Consider the following 17,675-nt stretch of genomic DNA (forward strand, 5'->3'; position numbering starts at 1 on the left):
TCCAACAATTGTTTACTGACATATTATTTCACTTATAATTCACTGTATCACAATTCCAGTGGGTCAGAAGTTTACATACACTAAGTTGACTTTGCCTTTAAACAGCTTGGAAAATTCCAGAAAATGATGTCATGGCTTTAGAATCTTCTGATAGGCTAATTGACATAATTTGAGTCAATTGGAGGTGTACCTGTGGATGTATTTCAAGGCCTACCTTCAAACTCAGTGCCTCTTTGCTTGACATCATGGGAAAAGCAAAAGAAATCAGCCAAGACCTCAGCAAAAAATGGTAGACCTCCACAAGTCTGGTTCATTCTTGGGAGCAATTTACAAACGCCTGAAGGTACCACGTTCATCTGTACAAACAATAGTACCCAAGTATAAACCCCTTGGGACCACGCAGCCGTCATACCGCTCAGGAAGGAGACGCCTTCTGTCTCCTAGAGATGAACGTACCATGGTGCGAAAAGTTCAAATCAATCCCAGAACAACAGCAAAGGACCTTGTGAAGATGCTGGAGGAAACAGGTACAAAAGTATCTATATCCACAGTAAAACAAGTCCTATATCGACATAACCTGAAAGGCTGCTCAGCAAGGAAGAACCCGCTGCTCCAAAATCGCCATATAAAAAGCCAGACTACGATTTGCAACCGCACATGGGGACAAAGATTGTACTTTTTGGAGAAATGTCCTCTGGTCTGATGAAACAAAAATAGAACTGTTTGGCCATAATGACCATTGTTATGTTTGGAGGAAAAAGGGGGAGGATTGCAAGGTGAAGAGCACCATCTCAACCGTGAAGCACTGGGGTGGCAGCATCATGTTGTGGGAGTGCTTTGCTGCAGAAGGGACTGGTGCACTTCACAAAATAGATGGCATCATGAGGTAGGAAAATTATGTGGATATATTGAAGCAACATCTCAAGACATCAGTCAGGAAGTTAAAGCTTGGTCGCAAATGGGTCTTCCAAATGGACAATGACCCCAAGCATACTTCCAAAGTTGTGGCAAAATGGCTTAAGGACAACAAAGTCAAGGTATTGGAGTGGCCATCACAAAGCCCTGACCTCAATCCCATAGAAAATTTGTGGGCAGAACTGAAAAAGCGTGTGCGAGCAAGGAGGCCTACAAACCTGACTGAGTTACACCAGCTCTGTCAGGAGGAATGGGCCAAAATTCATCCAATTTATTGTGAGAAGCTTGTGGAAGGCTACCGGAAACGTTTGACCCAAGTTAAGCAATTTAAAGGCAATGCTACCAAATACTAATTGAGTGTATGTAAACTTCTGACCTACTGGGAATGTGATGAAAGAAATAAAAGCTGAAATAAATAATTCTCTCTACTATTATTCTGACGTTTCACATTCTTCAAATAAAGTGGTGATCCTAACTGACCTAAGACAAGGAATTTTTACAAGGATTAAATGTCAGGAATTGTGAAAAACTGAGTTTAAATGTATTTGGCTAACGTGTATGTAAACTTCCGACTTCAACTGTAAATGTTTTATTACAGTATAATAGTCCAATTTGAGTCTATCTCCTTGCAAGGGACATTATCTCTAGAAGGCCACTTGAGTGTGGCTGTGCCAGAACAAATAAGCTGATTTCAGTTTTGAACTGGAGTTGCCATTTCAGAGCCAATGCCAATTCTGAAAGAACAAGTTCTCTCTTTAAATTCTGATAAGTAACCCATCACTATGAATTGGGGGAAAAACATTTGTTCAAAGGATGAAATGAGTCCACTGCGGATTCAACCCCATATGAGCAGGACATTGACAGATTTGTGATAGCACAATATTATTCATTCACATGCAAATGAAGAATAACCTGACAGGACAACCTATCATTTTCACATTCTTATCAATTTAATTGAATTAAACAGGAAGGTAAATCATGAGGTTAAAAGACGATATAGATTTTTTTATTATGCAGGGTAAAACATGTTTACTTCTAAGCTTTTCTGTTCACCTGCAAGAGTGTGTAAAAAAAAACACATCAAGACTTTAGCTGCGATGTTTCTGCACTGACAATTGCTAAAACATTGGAAAAATGTACATGATCAATAAAAAGTTTACAAAAAAAACATTCCACATTAGTTCTACATATTTCTTCATGTACAAAGTAATGAATCATCCAAACAATATTCCACAAGATCATGATTATTACATTATTTCTCCCTTACTGGAACGCAGCTTGCAGAGTTGTCGACTAACAACATTTTGAGACGGAAGGAACACAACACATGCAAACAAGCTAAGTAAGCTCATACTAAATCAAAATATCACAATAGAAATTGAAAACACAAGAAAATGATCGTGGTTGAACTGTCATGTGGTCTCGCACCAGCTGCATTTAAGTGTTTTCCATATTAAGATGTCTTTGCAATGAGCATGCACACATGGCTTGGATGTTGGGACTACTGGTAGTGAGGAGCCTATGAGCAACAGAGCTGGTCTAATTTACTGACGTGTACACATCCATTATCCTTATAAAAAGGTACACATATTGAATCCTGGCTCCTGTAATGCGAGCCACGTTTCACAATGCGTGTGTGCGCATGTTTTGGTTAATCTAGCATGGGAACAAAATAATAATGAGCCTCAAATATCATGTTAAAAATAAAAAGGGTGTCAATAACCCCCATAGTGTTTATACTGTACACTGCAATCATGCTTATACACATACTGAAATTAAAAGAAAACCCCCAAATGTTAGATTTCCTTCTTTTTTTTTACAAGATATCTTTTCAAAGTAGGTCATACATTTATGGATAGTCAAGACAGAAAGTGTTCCCCTCCCACTCTAGAAATGTAATTTAAAACAATTGCAGTGACATGACTCTGTGCAGTATTTTGTATGAAGTAATTGTTATAGAACACTTTTGTGAATGAACATTGTGAATTAATTGAACTAATACAGCTCCTGTATTTAGCCAACAGCCTTTCTGTTAATCAGTATTTCGTAGCGGTAACCCTGACACCTACAGGGAGCGATCAGAACTTACAACACTGCAACTGGATGCACAGAAATGTAGAATCCAAGTCTTCAGAGTCAACGAAGTCGATAAATATCCATTCATTGAGTGCAATGAATATGTGAATCGCTGTCAGAAATCCATTTCAAAACAAGACATACAGGGCTCCAGAAGGATGGACATAGTGTGGTTTCACTTTCTAGGTCCTTTGAGTGTCGTGAGTCACAGCACATTCCAAATAAGGTTAGCTACAAGTAACCTTGAATAAGATATGGTATTATTTGTTGAAGTCATAAATACGATGTCTGTTACTGTCACCTCTCAAGTCCCACCTATCCACAATATTCCTCCCAGCCTCCATGTAGTCTTTATTGGTTTCCTCTGGGTGCTTTTATAAAGACACAGTCCCTAGTCAACCATACTGTCTCTGCTGTACTCGGGATATAGGAAGTCAGCTTTAATTAGCATATATATTCCTGGAGGCCGAGGAAGGATGGAAAATTCCTGGGAGTCTGTGGAGACAAACACAAACAAGCCATCGGGTTAGGGGAGCCGCTGTGAATCAGCAGGGAAGGGATATGATGTCCGGCAGCATTAAAGTCAAGAAGCATTCTCATATCTCCGACTTAACAAACATGCAGCGAAGCCTCGTTGGGTAACGCAACACTCTGCAGAGGAAGAGAGCTGGGATGCTTAGCGTCTGACGAGGACCCAGAGCCAGAGAACACCACAAAAGTGAGGTGATCTATGGAGGGTGTTCCCATGGCAACAACATATAGAAACACCCACGGAAGTCTAACTATATTTTCATTACCCCGCTAGGTCATTGGTCAATTTATACATGGGTATATCATGATATGTGAAATGTTGGATTCAAAAGCGTTTAAATATTTACAAATTGTTGAATTTATAGATTTTATGAATTATAGAGCTCCCAAGTTAGTTTGGGGGAGCATATTTACGCAACATAGTCTAGGGCTATACCTCAGCGGTAAGCATGTTTGAGTGTGAGTGAATAACTTCAGTATGACATTCAGCAATACAGTGCTAAATAATTCAAGCAAAATTATAACTAGTATAATTGGATCGAATATTAGCCTCAGGCCTCTATTCAATCTTTATTGCAGAAGTGCAGCGTTACATCGGGATTGACATGTAAAGGCAATGTTCCCGCGTTAGTGGAGACTGCATTCTTGGTAAACTCTGCATTATGTCAGCTCAATTACCTTCACATTTCTATCACACAATCTGTAATGCTTCCGCGATACAGACTGAATAGATGAAGCGATAGACTGAACAGAATCCAAAATTGAAGCTTACTTAATCTAGCTCAACTTTAAATGGCCCCTATAAATGTTATGATTTGCTATAACCAAAACTATGATGAGAAAATGGTGTAAAACATTTACAATGTATTGAAAGATAAGAACAAAATACAAACCCTGAGAGCACATAATGACATCATAGCATTGTCATCACAACCATGTTATAGAAAGGTACATTTACATTGTGTGTGTGTGTTCGCTTATATACCCAGCTGCTCCTTGCTCCTACAATTCTCCTCTCGTAGGAGTGACTTGTCCATTTCCCCAGCAACGACCGGACTATTTCTTGTTGCCTGGGAAGGAAGAGGCATGTGGGCATGAGGTGCCCTGCCTCGGGTCAGAGGCCAGTGCCAATGCAGAAACCACGGTCTAGTGCTCTGCATGGATGGAAGGAGAGAGAACAGAGGGGAAAGGAGAAGGAGGATGGAATGCTCTATGGGGTGTGATTAAGCAGACTTCAGTCCCCTCTGGGCCTAGGGAGGGAGGAAGTCAAACGTGGTGAAATGCATCTGTTGGTGGAGGGAGCACTCCATGGCCACGTCTCCCCCATTTAACAGCTGTAACTGGCAGGGTCTACATGAGCATTGTCATAGTAGTGTTTCTTTATGAATGTGACATTTATCATATAATACAGTATCACAAGTCTACACACGCTCTCAGGTAACACAGTAAAGAGATTCATCCATTCGAACAAATAAGGAAATTACATGCTTAATGGAATTTTTAAACTCAATATGTAGTGTAGACTTAGTATGACTGAAGTAATGTTGACTTCTAGAAATAAAGAAACACAGTACATCAAACAAATACGATTATGAATGAACCATCACTCCAAGTTACCCAAAACTAAAAAAGAACTATTCCCTTTAACAGCCAGATGCATAATGTATAGCGCAACAATTCACTTTTTACATGGAGGCGGTAATTAAAAACAAATCTTAAACAGTAAGGGGCGGTTTCCCGGACACAGATTAAGCCTAGTCGTGGAATAAACACTAAACTCAATAGAGAATCTCCATATAATATTTTTTGTTGTTGTCCAGGATTAGCCTTATTAATCTGTCCGGTGAACCGCGCGCCTAAGTGACATTGCAAACTGGTTCACACGGTACCTGGGCTTGAGGCTGTGATGACGTTTTGTGGTGTGTAGGAGGACCATCATCCATGGTGGTCAAGGGGCGTCCATGGTCAATAAGTAGTTGACGGGTAGGAGTTGTGTTAGTCAGTTCAGGCACATAATTCGAGCCGTAGACAGTGGGCACCTGAGCCTTAACCAGTCCCATGTCAAAGCACACAGCCGATACAAGGGTAGAAGAAATTCCTATTATAGCTAACTGGGATTCCTCACCTAGTTCATATGAATTTGGCTTCAGAATAATTACAGTATTAAAGTAACTACATAGAGTGGGGATGTATAATTCTAACTTGTTAGCGTTATCTTGAGTTATTGCCAGCAGATACTTATGAAGACCCCATTCAGTGCGATTGTTGTTGTTTATTGTAACAGACAACGGATTAATGTTCCCGCAGGTTTCTGGCTAAGCTCTCTAAGGACCCTGAAAAGGACCGCTCAGAGATGCCATGATGAATCGGTCTCTTGTTTTCATTAACTCTACTGTACAGTGAGATCAGGGCAATTAGCCGTGTGAAGTGACGGCTCAGCCAGACCTTTGATCCTAAATCTCTCAATTTTCAAACTTTTTATTCCACTTCGTTGATTTCAATAAAAATAATGGAATTTTCCGATCAACTTCAAAAAAAGTTTTGTATTTCAAAGCGATGACATGGAAGTTGGCTGTTATAAATCAATTCCCATGCAGTCACTCCTCTCGTCTACTCCTCTCTCCTTCCCCTTTCTCTCTATCAACGAGTGCTGATTAAATGAGGAAGTCACACTCTAAAAATGCACTTGAAGCACTATCTTTGTTCAGAGCAGCTGAGTGCAGCAGGGATCAGCTCTGTTCTGATCACCACAGCGCAACGGGAGGTCAGTGCTCGCTTTAGGAAAGAGAGAGAGAGGCATTACAACTCATTAAAGCCCTGCCGGTTTGACAAGTCTGTGGCCCGACTCCACTGGGTGCACAGAACTACTGGGGCTGCTGCCACCTACACACACTAGTCTACTGAGAGACATTCTGAGGCGAATGTGAGATGCTGCATGCCTGGCACGGCAACTAAAAAACGAATGTTAACCGCAATGGGGTTTCTTATGACGAGAGAACTCACTTGATTGCTAGCTCAACAGCTTGAGGCTGTTGTAGCAGTGGTCTAGTAATGGTGGGCGGCTCAATGATTTAGTGCGATGTAATTGGTGGTTCCGTAACATCAGATAATGTCAGCAGGGGTGGTATAACATCTGATTTGTGCTGACAACTTCATTCACTCATTTGGCTTGTGGGTGACACTGTGTTTCTATACATTTGTCTCACTCATAAACATTAACCACTGCTATCCCACTGACGGCAATTCGACATCTATTCCATGTTGGTTCAACGTCGTTTCATTGAAATGACGTGGAAACAACATTGATTCAACCAGTGTGTGCCCAATAGGATGCCTTCACTGCATAGTTAAACTGGCACAGGTCTACAGCCACTGCAGAACAATGCAGTTCAAATGGAAGAAAACTCCTTACTTTATTGCGTTTTATAAAGTGCTTGGGGAGATTTCTATCACTGACAGGCTGATGAGGACAGGACAGAGCAGTAATGGTGAATGGTAGTGCAGCGGTGCAGCAGTCACAGGAAAGAACACCAGGTACTGGGGGCACTGCCAAGCCTGCCCTGGGCCCCTCCGCTGTCCCCTCTGCCCCACTACCAGCCACCATCTGTCACATATCTCTCCACTGGTCTCCGAGACGATGGCCAGCCACAACGAGAACTGCTGATGATTTATTTCACCCTTATTTAACCAGGTTAGTCTCGTTGAGATAAAAATCAATTTTTCAAGAGAGAACTGGACCAAGACAGCAGCATCAACACATCCATTCCAGACAAACAGTCACATGACATCAACAAGACAAAGATATATGGTGTGGTGTTCTGTTCAGGTTAATAGGCAGAGGGGATCTCACAGCTGTACACTTCCCTAATCCTGTAGGCTGACCTCTGGTGGAAAGCAGAAGGGAGGCTCACTCAGCTGCTTTATATATTACCCACTTCCTTAACTAACTTACCATGTTCATTAGAAAAAGGCACAGCCCACATCTGCTCACTTCACCGTTTCTCATAAAAAAATGAACAGTGTGAGACATAGGCTTAAGGTAAGATACAGTATGGTAACTACGGAGGGTTGTTTCTCTCATTCCTAGTCCTAGAGAACATCAGTTAAGCCCGTCCCTATATTTTCACTATCATATTCCGTTGACCCTCAGAACAGGGCCTTTGCTTTAATATTATGGATGGACACTTACAAGAGTAAAATGAATACAGGGATAGGTTCAAGAGGAGGAAAGATGGGGCAAGAGTGATGTTCGGCTGTGTGCTTGTAACTAACGGGTCTTAGAAGGCACAGGCGCAAACCACTGCTACCACTACTATGTTGCCGATGGTTGCAATGACGGCTACCCAAAGCCAGATGGCGTCGCTGGAGTACTTGCCCTCCTCTTCCACCTCGGTCGGCCGGGAGAAGTTGGCGTTGAGGTTGGAGGTGGAGGTCTGGAGGGACGTGTTGCCATTGTACGGGGAATCCATGAAGGCCCCACTCACAGCCGGATAATGCTGAGGGACAAAAGAAAAGAGGAGAGAGATGAAAAGATGACTTGGATCAAGGCCAGCATAATAGCATATCAGAGATAGCCCGTATGTACAGCAGCTCTGTAACGCTGTGACCAAAAAAAGCATCTGGAGGGTAATAGGTATCATAAGGTTGATAAAATGGTCCAGAATGCAGTTATTGAAGTACTGAACACTAAATGTGTTTTAAAGGGTATAATAATGAGACACATCAGTGTGACATGTAGACACTTGGGAACATCCCACGTATAATGTGAACTGTATGATGTGAACAGAAATACCCTCAGTGCTGTGAACAAGAACAATCAAGAGCATCTGGTTAGTCACTCTTGGGGTTTCTACCCTGTGTTCTATTCTAACGATCACAGCTGCATGACCTATATTATCCAACAGTCAGTCATTGTCTCCCTCTCTCCTATGGGACTCACCAGTGTTTGTATATAAGCTTTACTCAAATCATTTACTGAGTCAAACTATACTCCTCAAAATTAAAACCCATTAACAGTTTAAAGGTGCAGTTTCATGGCCATAAATAATAAAATAAGAATATTTTTGCTGTGGCTTTGTTGATGTGATTCTTGCAAATGTGCAGCTTTGAACTAGCTAAATAACTTACCAGACAAGAGTGTTTCTGTTGTTACACTACATGACCAAAAGTATTTGGACACCTGCTCGTCGGACATCTCATTCCAAAATCATGGGCATTAATATGGAGTTGGTCCCCCCTTTGCTGCTATAACAATCTCCACTGTTCTAGGAAGGCTTTCCACTAGCTGTTGGAACATTGCTGGACCTGCTTCCATTCAGCCACAAGAACATTAGTGATGTCAGGTACTGATGTTGGGCAATTCGGTGTTCCAATTCATCCCAAAGGTGTTTGATGGGGTTAAGGTCAGGGCTCTGTGCAGGCCAGTCAAATTCTTCCACACCGATCTCGACAAACCATGTCTTTATGGACCTCGCTTTTTGCACGGGGGAATTGTCATGCTGAAACAGGAAAGTGCCTTCCCCAAAATGTTACCACAAAGTTGGAAGCACAGAATCGTCTAGAATGTAACTGTATGCTGTAGCATTAAGATTTCCCTTCACTGGAACTAGCCCGAACCATGAACAACAGCCCCAGACCATTATTCCTCCTCCACCAAACTTTACAGTTGGCACTATGCATTAGGGCAGGTAGCGTTCTCCTGGCATCCGACAAACCCAGATTTGTCCATCGGACTGCCAGATGGTGAAGCGTGGTTCAACACTCCAGAGAACGCGTTTCCACTGCTCCAGAGCCAATGGCGGAGAACTTTACACCACTCCAGCCGACGCTTGACATTGCGCATGGTGACCTTAGCCTTGTGTGCGGCTACTCGGCCATGGAAACCCATTTCATGAAGCTCCTGACGGACAGTTCTTGAGCTGACGTTGCTTCCAGAGGCAGTTTGGAACTTGGTAGTGAGTGTTGCAACTGAGGACAGACGATGTTTGCGCGCTACGCGCTTCAGCAATCGTTGGTCTCGTTCCGTGAGCTTGTGTGGCCTACCACTCGCGGCTGAGCCGTTCTTGCTCCTAGACGTTTTCACTTCACAATAACAGCATTTACAGTTGATCGGGCCAGCTCTAGCAGGGCAGAAATTTTACAAACTGACTTGTTGGAAAGATGGCATCCTATCACGATGACACGATGAAAGTCACTGAGCTCTTCAGTAAGGCCATTCTTCTGCCAGTGTTAGGCTATGGTGATTGCATGGCTGTGTGCTCAATTTTATACACCTGTCAGCAACGGGTGTGGCTGAAATAGCCAAATCCACTCATTTGAAGGGGTGTCCAAATACTTTTGCATATATAGTGCATTTGGAGGATTGTTTGGAGGACACGGCCAGGTTTGTTTTCACTCCACGTACTTCTTGGTGTTTTCTGTCTTCTTCACCCCTCTTCACCTTGCCTGGCTTAAAACGCACATCCATTTATCAGCTAAGTCTGAGTTGGCCCACCCTGCTCTAACATATGGCAGGACCAGCCAGACGGGACAACTGCACCCAGTGATGGCCCAATCATTTAGCTGTTCCCTGTCCCCGCGCCTCATTGCACCGCCGGTCTAGATGGAGACATACTCGATCCATCAGGAAGGGACAGGTTCATCATTCTCTTCCTCCCATCTGCTACTGATAAGAAGAGAGAGGAACCAGGAGGAACCACCGTCTACCTCCACTACACCTCCTATCAGGAAGAGTGATCAGGGAGAACTTGGTGTCAAACAAAGTTTCAATTGATCAGCAATTAAAGTTGTGTAGTGTTGTCAAACTGTCAGAAACCGTATCAGGGAAGCTCATCTGCGTGCTGGTCGTCGTCACCAGGGTCTTGACCTGACTGCAGTTTGGTAACCGACTTCAGTGGGAAAATGCTCACCTTGCAGAAGTGTGATCTTCACAGATGAATGTCAGTTTCAACTGTACCGGGCAGATGGCCGAGAGGCTGTATGGCGTGGCGTGGCGTGGGCGAGTGGTTTGCTGATGTTAATGTTGTGAACAAAATGGCCCATGGTGGCGGTGGGTTTATGGTATGGGCAGACACAAGCTACGGACAATGAACACAACTGCATTTTATCGATGGCAATTTGAATGCACAGAGATACCGTGACGAGATCCTGAGGCCCATTGTCGTGCCATTCATCCGCCGCCATCACCTCTTGTTTCAGCATGATAATGCACGGTCCCATGTCGCAAGGATCTGTACACACTTCCTGGAAGTTGAAAATGACCCAGATCTTCCATGGCCTGCATACTCACCAGACATGTCGTCCATTGAGCAAGTTTGGGAAATTGTTGCCTGTTACATTTATATTTTTGTTCAGTGTATCATGTCGAATTAAAACAGCTGGACATAGTGGTTCAAGTGTTTCCATTACCTATTTAGGCAAATTGCCCATTAATAAATTTGCGACTGCCTGTATGCCCTCCCACCTATCTGTTTCATGTCTCAGGTCTCCCGCATGGATAGAATGCAATAGCTGACACATATTCTAATCATTCTCATGTGTCAACGTATCGCCACATCGGCTGCCTAGGTTAGTCCATGCCATGGTGAAACTTTCACTCCCGTAGATCTGAAATATTTGGATGGTGAAACTTGCCAGCCAACCAGAAAAGCAAGGCGAAGAAATTCAGGCATTCTTGAAAGTCAGGACAATCCTTGTATTGCAAAGAAACATTTTTAGAGTTAAACATTTTTATTTTGCAAGCAGTAGGCATTTAGAATTAAATGTAAAGTGGAGCTTATACAGTAATTACTTGATGACGTGCCCCATGTACCTATCTAAAGTATTCGGCAATCGTAATTCATTTCCATCAAAATTAGTCGCAATAAAGAAAGTTAGGCAAAATAAATCCACCCGTGTCGAACGGATAAAAATGTCGTCGATCTATAGAAAGGGTATTCTATATCCGCCGTTTCCAATACACATGTCGCAATGATTGCTTTTGTCGAATAAACCTGGGTTAATGGAAAACTGCCTAATGTCTCTCAATGGTGAGGATGTGTATAAGGCCCTGAGCAACTGTGAAAAACCTCAGACACAGGCCCGGTGAATGAATGAGACAAATTACTTTGATTGGCTCACAATGAGCTCTGTCTTTCCCTGGAGGCCAATGAGAAACCCATTGAAACAGACAGAAGGAAGCAGCAAATTAAGACTTGAGGTTCATCAATAGCGACCGCTGTTAGGAGTTGTAATTAATACTCTCTAACAAGGCAATGGGAAAAGAGCCAAGCATTCACTGGCAGGCCGGGGAGCCTAACTGACAGGCTTCTGTTTCCTGTCACAACACGAGAGGAGAACCCTGCTAAATAACAACCACGTCTTTGATTATGTCATCCCAGTTTTATTTCAGTGTGCTATTAAACCCCGGGAGGACCACGCAGGGTGTAAGGCCACCAGAGAAGTGTGGTGTCATGACAGGGATGATAAATGTTGAAGTAAATAACATACAGGCCCCGCGGCTGTGTTGTTTTGCATGATGATCACACACACATCAAATGACCAGCTGCCTCCAGCTTTGAGTTGTTTTTTTCCTTTATCCAAATACTGTTCACCAGACAAATGATTACAGTTGGTGGTGTCAGGTGTTTAACTGTGCTGAAATGTGTGCCAAAAGCGTGTTCCACTGAGGTAACTAAAAATGAACTTTCCACTGAAACGTATATCACAGTCAACAAACACCTGGGTCCCAAATAAAGCTCTGGTTGTACTCCACAACATACAGACCCCCTATATAGAATAGGACACTGGATATTCATAGCAAGTCATTTCAGCAAAGTTAATAACCAGTTTAGGTTCCAGGGAGAGTTCTGAAGGTGTCAATCCAACCATACATGTGCTATATGTGGATTGACCAATCACCATGCATACCACGAAGGTCCTAAAGACCTTACACTTTTCCCCACTCCTCGACTTAGTTTAAAAGCAACCAGAGGTGATGTGCCCCGCCGCGTTTGGATGGAAGAGTTGTCTGCGGACGTTGTCACTGAAGTGGAGGCAAGGTGTGAGTTCACCGATCAATTCTTCTTTTAATGATCAGTCTGTCTGATAACGTCTCCCTCACCTCACCGATTTTCAGTGGAGATGACAAAACCTAATCTAAGGCTCGGGTACAGCCCATGGTGTCAAAGCAAAAGTTCTAAACATGGACCTTTCTCACAGTGGAAGATGATTTGTATTATGGAAGATAATATCCAAGACAATATCCAACATTCTATACCCAGATGGTTTAGATATCAATCTTCTGACAGAGAACAGAAAACATCAACTCACATGGTCACACAGAGGAGGCCTGTGTGAAGGACGAGCGAACATATCTATAAAACATCACAAACGTCATAGTTATTCACGTATGCATAGCAGCACTTAAGTGATCTCTTACCACAGAGGTTCATCATCTGTCTCCATTCAAGTGTTGTGCTCCAGATAGGGATGACAGGGAAGAAGAAGAACTAAGATGCAATTTAGACTATGAACAATAATGTATGAAGGAGAAAGGAGAAGTTTGCTTTTTTACAACCAAATGTATGTTTTATCACGAGCGATACCTCTCCGTCCGGTCTACAGGTAACTGCCAAAATAAAGGAAACCATTTAGTAAATGAGGGGTCCAGACACTTTTTGTTGTTGTTGTTGCTTTCACTTGTTTTTGAGGAACTTACCCTAACAAGCATTTCATTTCCTAATGAATGGAGAAAAAAAAAAAAAAAAAAAAAAATTACGGTCTCCATAAACCTCATAATATGTATATTTAATTAAAGTGGCAAGATTTTTCAGAGAATAAAGAAAGGCCGTTTAAGAGATCTGAGTGCTTGTAGTTCCCTTTTTGTTTTCGTAGTAAAGACTGAGCCCGACATAAACTATATGTGGTTGTTGTTGAACTATCCTCATTATCACGTATTGTATCGCAAAATCAATGAGTAAGACAGCTAGCAGTTGTGACCTATTGGTCTTGTTTGTTTACATTTTGTATACAAAGTCATGCTTCTAATTCCAAACATCTTAAAACATAGCGATGTGTCAGAATAATTCTGAGAATAACAATTCAAGGTCAACACACAATCCCTGGTCTAATGATTCATTTACCACGTCTTCACTCGCACAGGAGAGAAACGACTGACATAAATGGGAATGTTGTCAACCCAGCAAAAAATTAAAGTGATGGTTATATTAGCCTAAATGTTAATTCCACCATGTAAAGTCCGTCATGAGAGTCAGGTCATTAGTCTACCAGTTTAGAAAGCTAAAAGCCTAGGTCATTTAACCATGCACCATTAACTTGCCAATGCATTTAACAATTCACAATTTACATGCACCAATCGTACTTTGTTTAGCATGTCCCAAACATGCTCTGCCCATGTGTTCTTTCTTCAATGTGCATTACAATCACTAGGCAGAGTGATTGGAAGTGCAAGAGCCGCTTCAAGTGAAACTACACTGTGAACCACGTACGCCACACTGTCAGCAAAACAAGCAAAGTACAAAGTTGAGTTGTGTAGAGGATGCAGGGACAGCGAAAGACAAAGTGTAGGGTCGACCCAGGGAAACGGGTGATGGGGACGACACAATATTTGAGGAGGGGGGGGGAGTACGAAAAAGAAGAGTGCTGGAGTACCTACTGTAGGCTGTTTCAGTAGACTTCTCTACCACTTGCTGTATCACCGGAGGGCTGCGCTGCGAGTGCTGATTCACCACAGAGAGGGGGATTTAAAAGGAGAGCGCTGGACTCAGACAGCACTGAGCAGCGATTGGACCAGTGCAGAGAGACTCATGACTCTGTGTGTGTGTGTGTGTGTGTGTGTGTGTGTGTGCGTACATGAGGGAGGGGCAAGGGGAGCAGAGGAACAGGGGTGAGTCTATAATTTATCAGTGGGATTTCAGTAAACAGATTAAGGTCAGTCTACAATGATGTTTTCGCTTAGAGCTAACTCTTTGGGAATCTAAAACCCAAACAGACATAGTCCACCTGGTCCCTGTCCGAATCCTGGATCTGCCGTGTGTACAGCCACACTACGTCACCATTTCCCCCAGCCGCCCTCCTTTGAAAATAATATCATTATTCCACTAATGTATAAAGCCTTGCAAAGACAGTTGACACGATAGACTCCTGACATGCACAATGGACATCCTGACATGCAAATTGCTGTAGGCTTTGGCTCTGATGGACAAATAAGGTTAAACTCTCTGTTCCATTCAGAGAAGAGAAGAGAAGGTGGCTAATCCCACCAAGGAGTGGCAGTTGCATTATGATCTTATGAAATATTACTTAGTTGAGAGGCGATGGAGTCTCTCTTGATCTTTCATCAACCTGAGCCCTCCGAACCAATATTAGAGAAATGACTGTGAATCGGGGATAAAGGGAGATCATCTTGGAGAAGGTGTGGGGTCATACTAATCAGAGATGGGCAGTATTTATGTTGTTGTATTTGAAGTACGTATTTAAATAACTTTAGTATTTTGTCAATTGTATTTCACTGGCGTGAACTACAGTCCAGTGTATTTTGTAACAAGATACTCTGGAGAACTGTATTTTGTATTTTCAAAATGCAAAGTACTTTTCAACAGTCCTGATAGAATATGATATATTTCTAAAATAAGTTGATATTAAAAAAAACGTTGGTGTTCACACATGCATTTGTTCAATTTACAACTGCACAGGATATTTTACTTAAATAGTCCATTCTTTTTTTGGGACTACTTTAAAATGTATTTTCTGTATTTAAAAATGTTATTTAGTTATTTATTTGCATACATTTTGATGTATCTTTTCCCATCTCCAGTCATTCAAATGTGGTCTTGTTTGGGGGTGGAGCTAATTAGAATAAGAATACCATATGGTCATTTTTATATTTAGGTCATTTTGCATCGCGAGCAACTTAGTCAGTGCATTCAGCTAGTAGATAAACAACCACATCACAGTCATAGCAAGTCAAACATTTTTGTTACCATTACTGTTGTTCAGGTTAAGGGGGGAAATTGCTCAGGTATTTTGAAAATAATAGTACTTTTCTTTTATTTAAATACAATACTTTGCAAAAGTATTTTATTTTTGATACATTAGGCTGTGTTGTAATTGTATTTTGTAAATATCTGACACTAATATTTAGTCAGCATCGTGTTTAAAAGAGGAGGAGAAAAAAACAATTAAAGATGAGAGAAAGGAAAATAAGGAATTTGTATATGTAACCACCAGGGTGTTGCGCCTGCATTAACATGAATTATGAATGCCGTCACAAAAGAAGCTAAAATATTCAAGGTACCAATTATGTAATGACATTCTCCGCTGGGAAACAGCGGACCAACTCTCTCTCTACTGTCACATGTTAACAGCATCCTCACAGCTCCTTCTACCTCTGTCATACATTTATGACAAGGCAGGTGTTAAAAATACATTGACATCCACAAAAACAAGCCCACTTTGCCACAGTACAGAGAAAGCCCTTTTACCCAGAGCCAACATTTTACAGTGCAATTAGCCATCTCTAAAGTGCTGTTGTGTAGAAGAAATTGCACTCTCTGTTGGCTTGTCTCCACAGCCCCTTCTGAGAAGAGAGGGGGGAAAGGCTGCAGAGCAAGCAGATGTTTCTCCCCTCTGTAACATCTGTCTGAGCGATAGGTAATCAGTTGCAGAACTTTACTGTTTGTCCCATTTTTAGTAGTACACCTCAAAACAACGTGGTGGAACCATTTAAGAGGTAAGAGCATTGGTAGGAGAAAAGGCATCAAGGTCTACAACGGCGTCTCGGGCATACTTATTGTTAAAAAATGAGGAATATAAATATTGTATGTTTCATGCAGCTTCAGCTAAAAAGAGATGAGCCCTGGGGTGGATAGTGTGGTGTTCCGTTGTCTTAACTGTCAATGTGACAGAAAGCATACACAAAACAAATAGCGAAAAGCGCTGACCCAGTTTCCTACAGATAGATTACTCCAAATGAAAAGTGTAAAGTACTGACACTGATGAATTTCCGACACGGATCTAAACAGATTTTTTGGGGTATTATAACCGTGCATCTAAACGTCCTTGGGGGTGAAAGGTCGTCTTCATGAGGTGACAGACACAACAATGGGCTTTTCTAAATAACACCAGTCTTTCCCTCCACTTAAAGTCCAATCTCACTGATTTGGCATGTCAATGTCTCGCTGTGTATACTACTCTTGTAGTGAGCCATATTGTCCTCAATATGTTCTCAGAACATTGACAAAAAACGTACAGGAAATAAAATGGACGTGTGTTCTCTTTTATTGATGAGCCCCTAACCAGTTGAAGGGAAATGCACTCTGAACATGACAAGTGGCTGGATTTGGCCTGGAGCGAGGGTAGAAAGGATGGGGAACATAGTGCTTACTGTCTGACTTGTTTTACACCTCTTCTAAAAACTCACTGTGCTCTAGAGTGGACTTACACTGCACACCCATACACACCCATACACACACACACACACACACACACACACACACACACACACACACACACACACACACACACACACACACACACACACACACACACACACACACACACACACACACACACACACACACACACACACACACACACACACACAGAGGTAGTGGTGTAATGTACTTAATGTAATGTAATGTAATGTACTTAAGTATTACTTAAGTCGTTTTTCAGGGTATTTGGGGTACAGACTTTTGCTCAAGTAGTAGTTTACTGGGTTACTTTCACTTATACTGGAGTCATTTTCTGTTAAGATATCTTAACTTTTACTCAAGTACGACAACTGGGTACTTATTCAACCACTGCTCAAAGTACTCTCTCTTACACACACACACACACACAAACACCGGTCTTTCCACTCATTTGATCATGCTTGCCCTGAAAATAGTCTATTCGGCTCAATTTGCTCTGTTGAACTGACATGTCAGCACTGTTAAGCTTTTCTACACATGCATGTTCATCATGCTCGAGAAAACAACTGAGCTGAGAACATTGCATCAAACATATTTGTATACGTGTATACATTTAATTGGTGGGAGATAAGGCTGCTACAAAAGCATTGTTTTGAGTTAAAATATTTTTTTACGGAACATTACAGCATTAAAACTAAGTCTCAAATGTTCTGAACATGTAGTCAGAGCAAAACACATATT

At 41.9% G+C, this 17,675-nt stretch overlaps 1 protein-coding gene across 2 annotated transcripts in view; it reads right to left on the reverse strand.

Annotated features, from left to right (window-relative positions):
* Positions 1-1,843: 1,843 nt before the first annotated feature.
* Positions 1,844-17,675, reverse strand: part of LOC139547741 (uncharacterized protein C14orf132) — a 39,002-nt gene continuing 23,170 nt past the window's right edge. Inside the window, exons 2-4 of one of the 2 annotated variants that reach the window (XM_071356771.1) lie at positions 5,412-8,018; positions 4,508-4,676; positions 1,844-3,486 (exon numbers count right to left, since the gene is read on the reverse strand). In XM_071356771.1, coding sequence (XP_071212872.1) covers positions 7,800-8,018 — 219 coding nt within the window. In that variant the 3' untranslated portion in view covers positions 1,844-3,486; positions 4,508-4,676; positions 5,412-7,799. The remainder of the gene's footprint in view (positions 3,487-4,507; positions 4,677-5,411; positions 8,019-17,675) is intronic. The other variant, XR_011669595.1, reaches the window with a different exon arrangement.

This window comes from Salvelinus alpinus, chromosome 21 (genome assembly GCF_045679555.1).
Source record: "Salvelinus alpinus chromosome 21, SLU_Salpinus.1, whole genome shotgun sequence".
Taxonomy (NCBI): domain Eukaryota; kingdom Metazoa; phylum Chordata; class Actinopteri; order Salmoniformes; family Salmonidae; genus Salvelinus; species Salvelinus alpinus.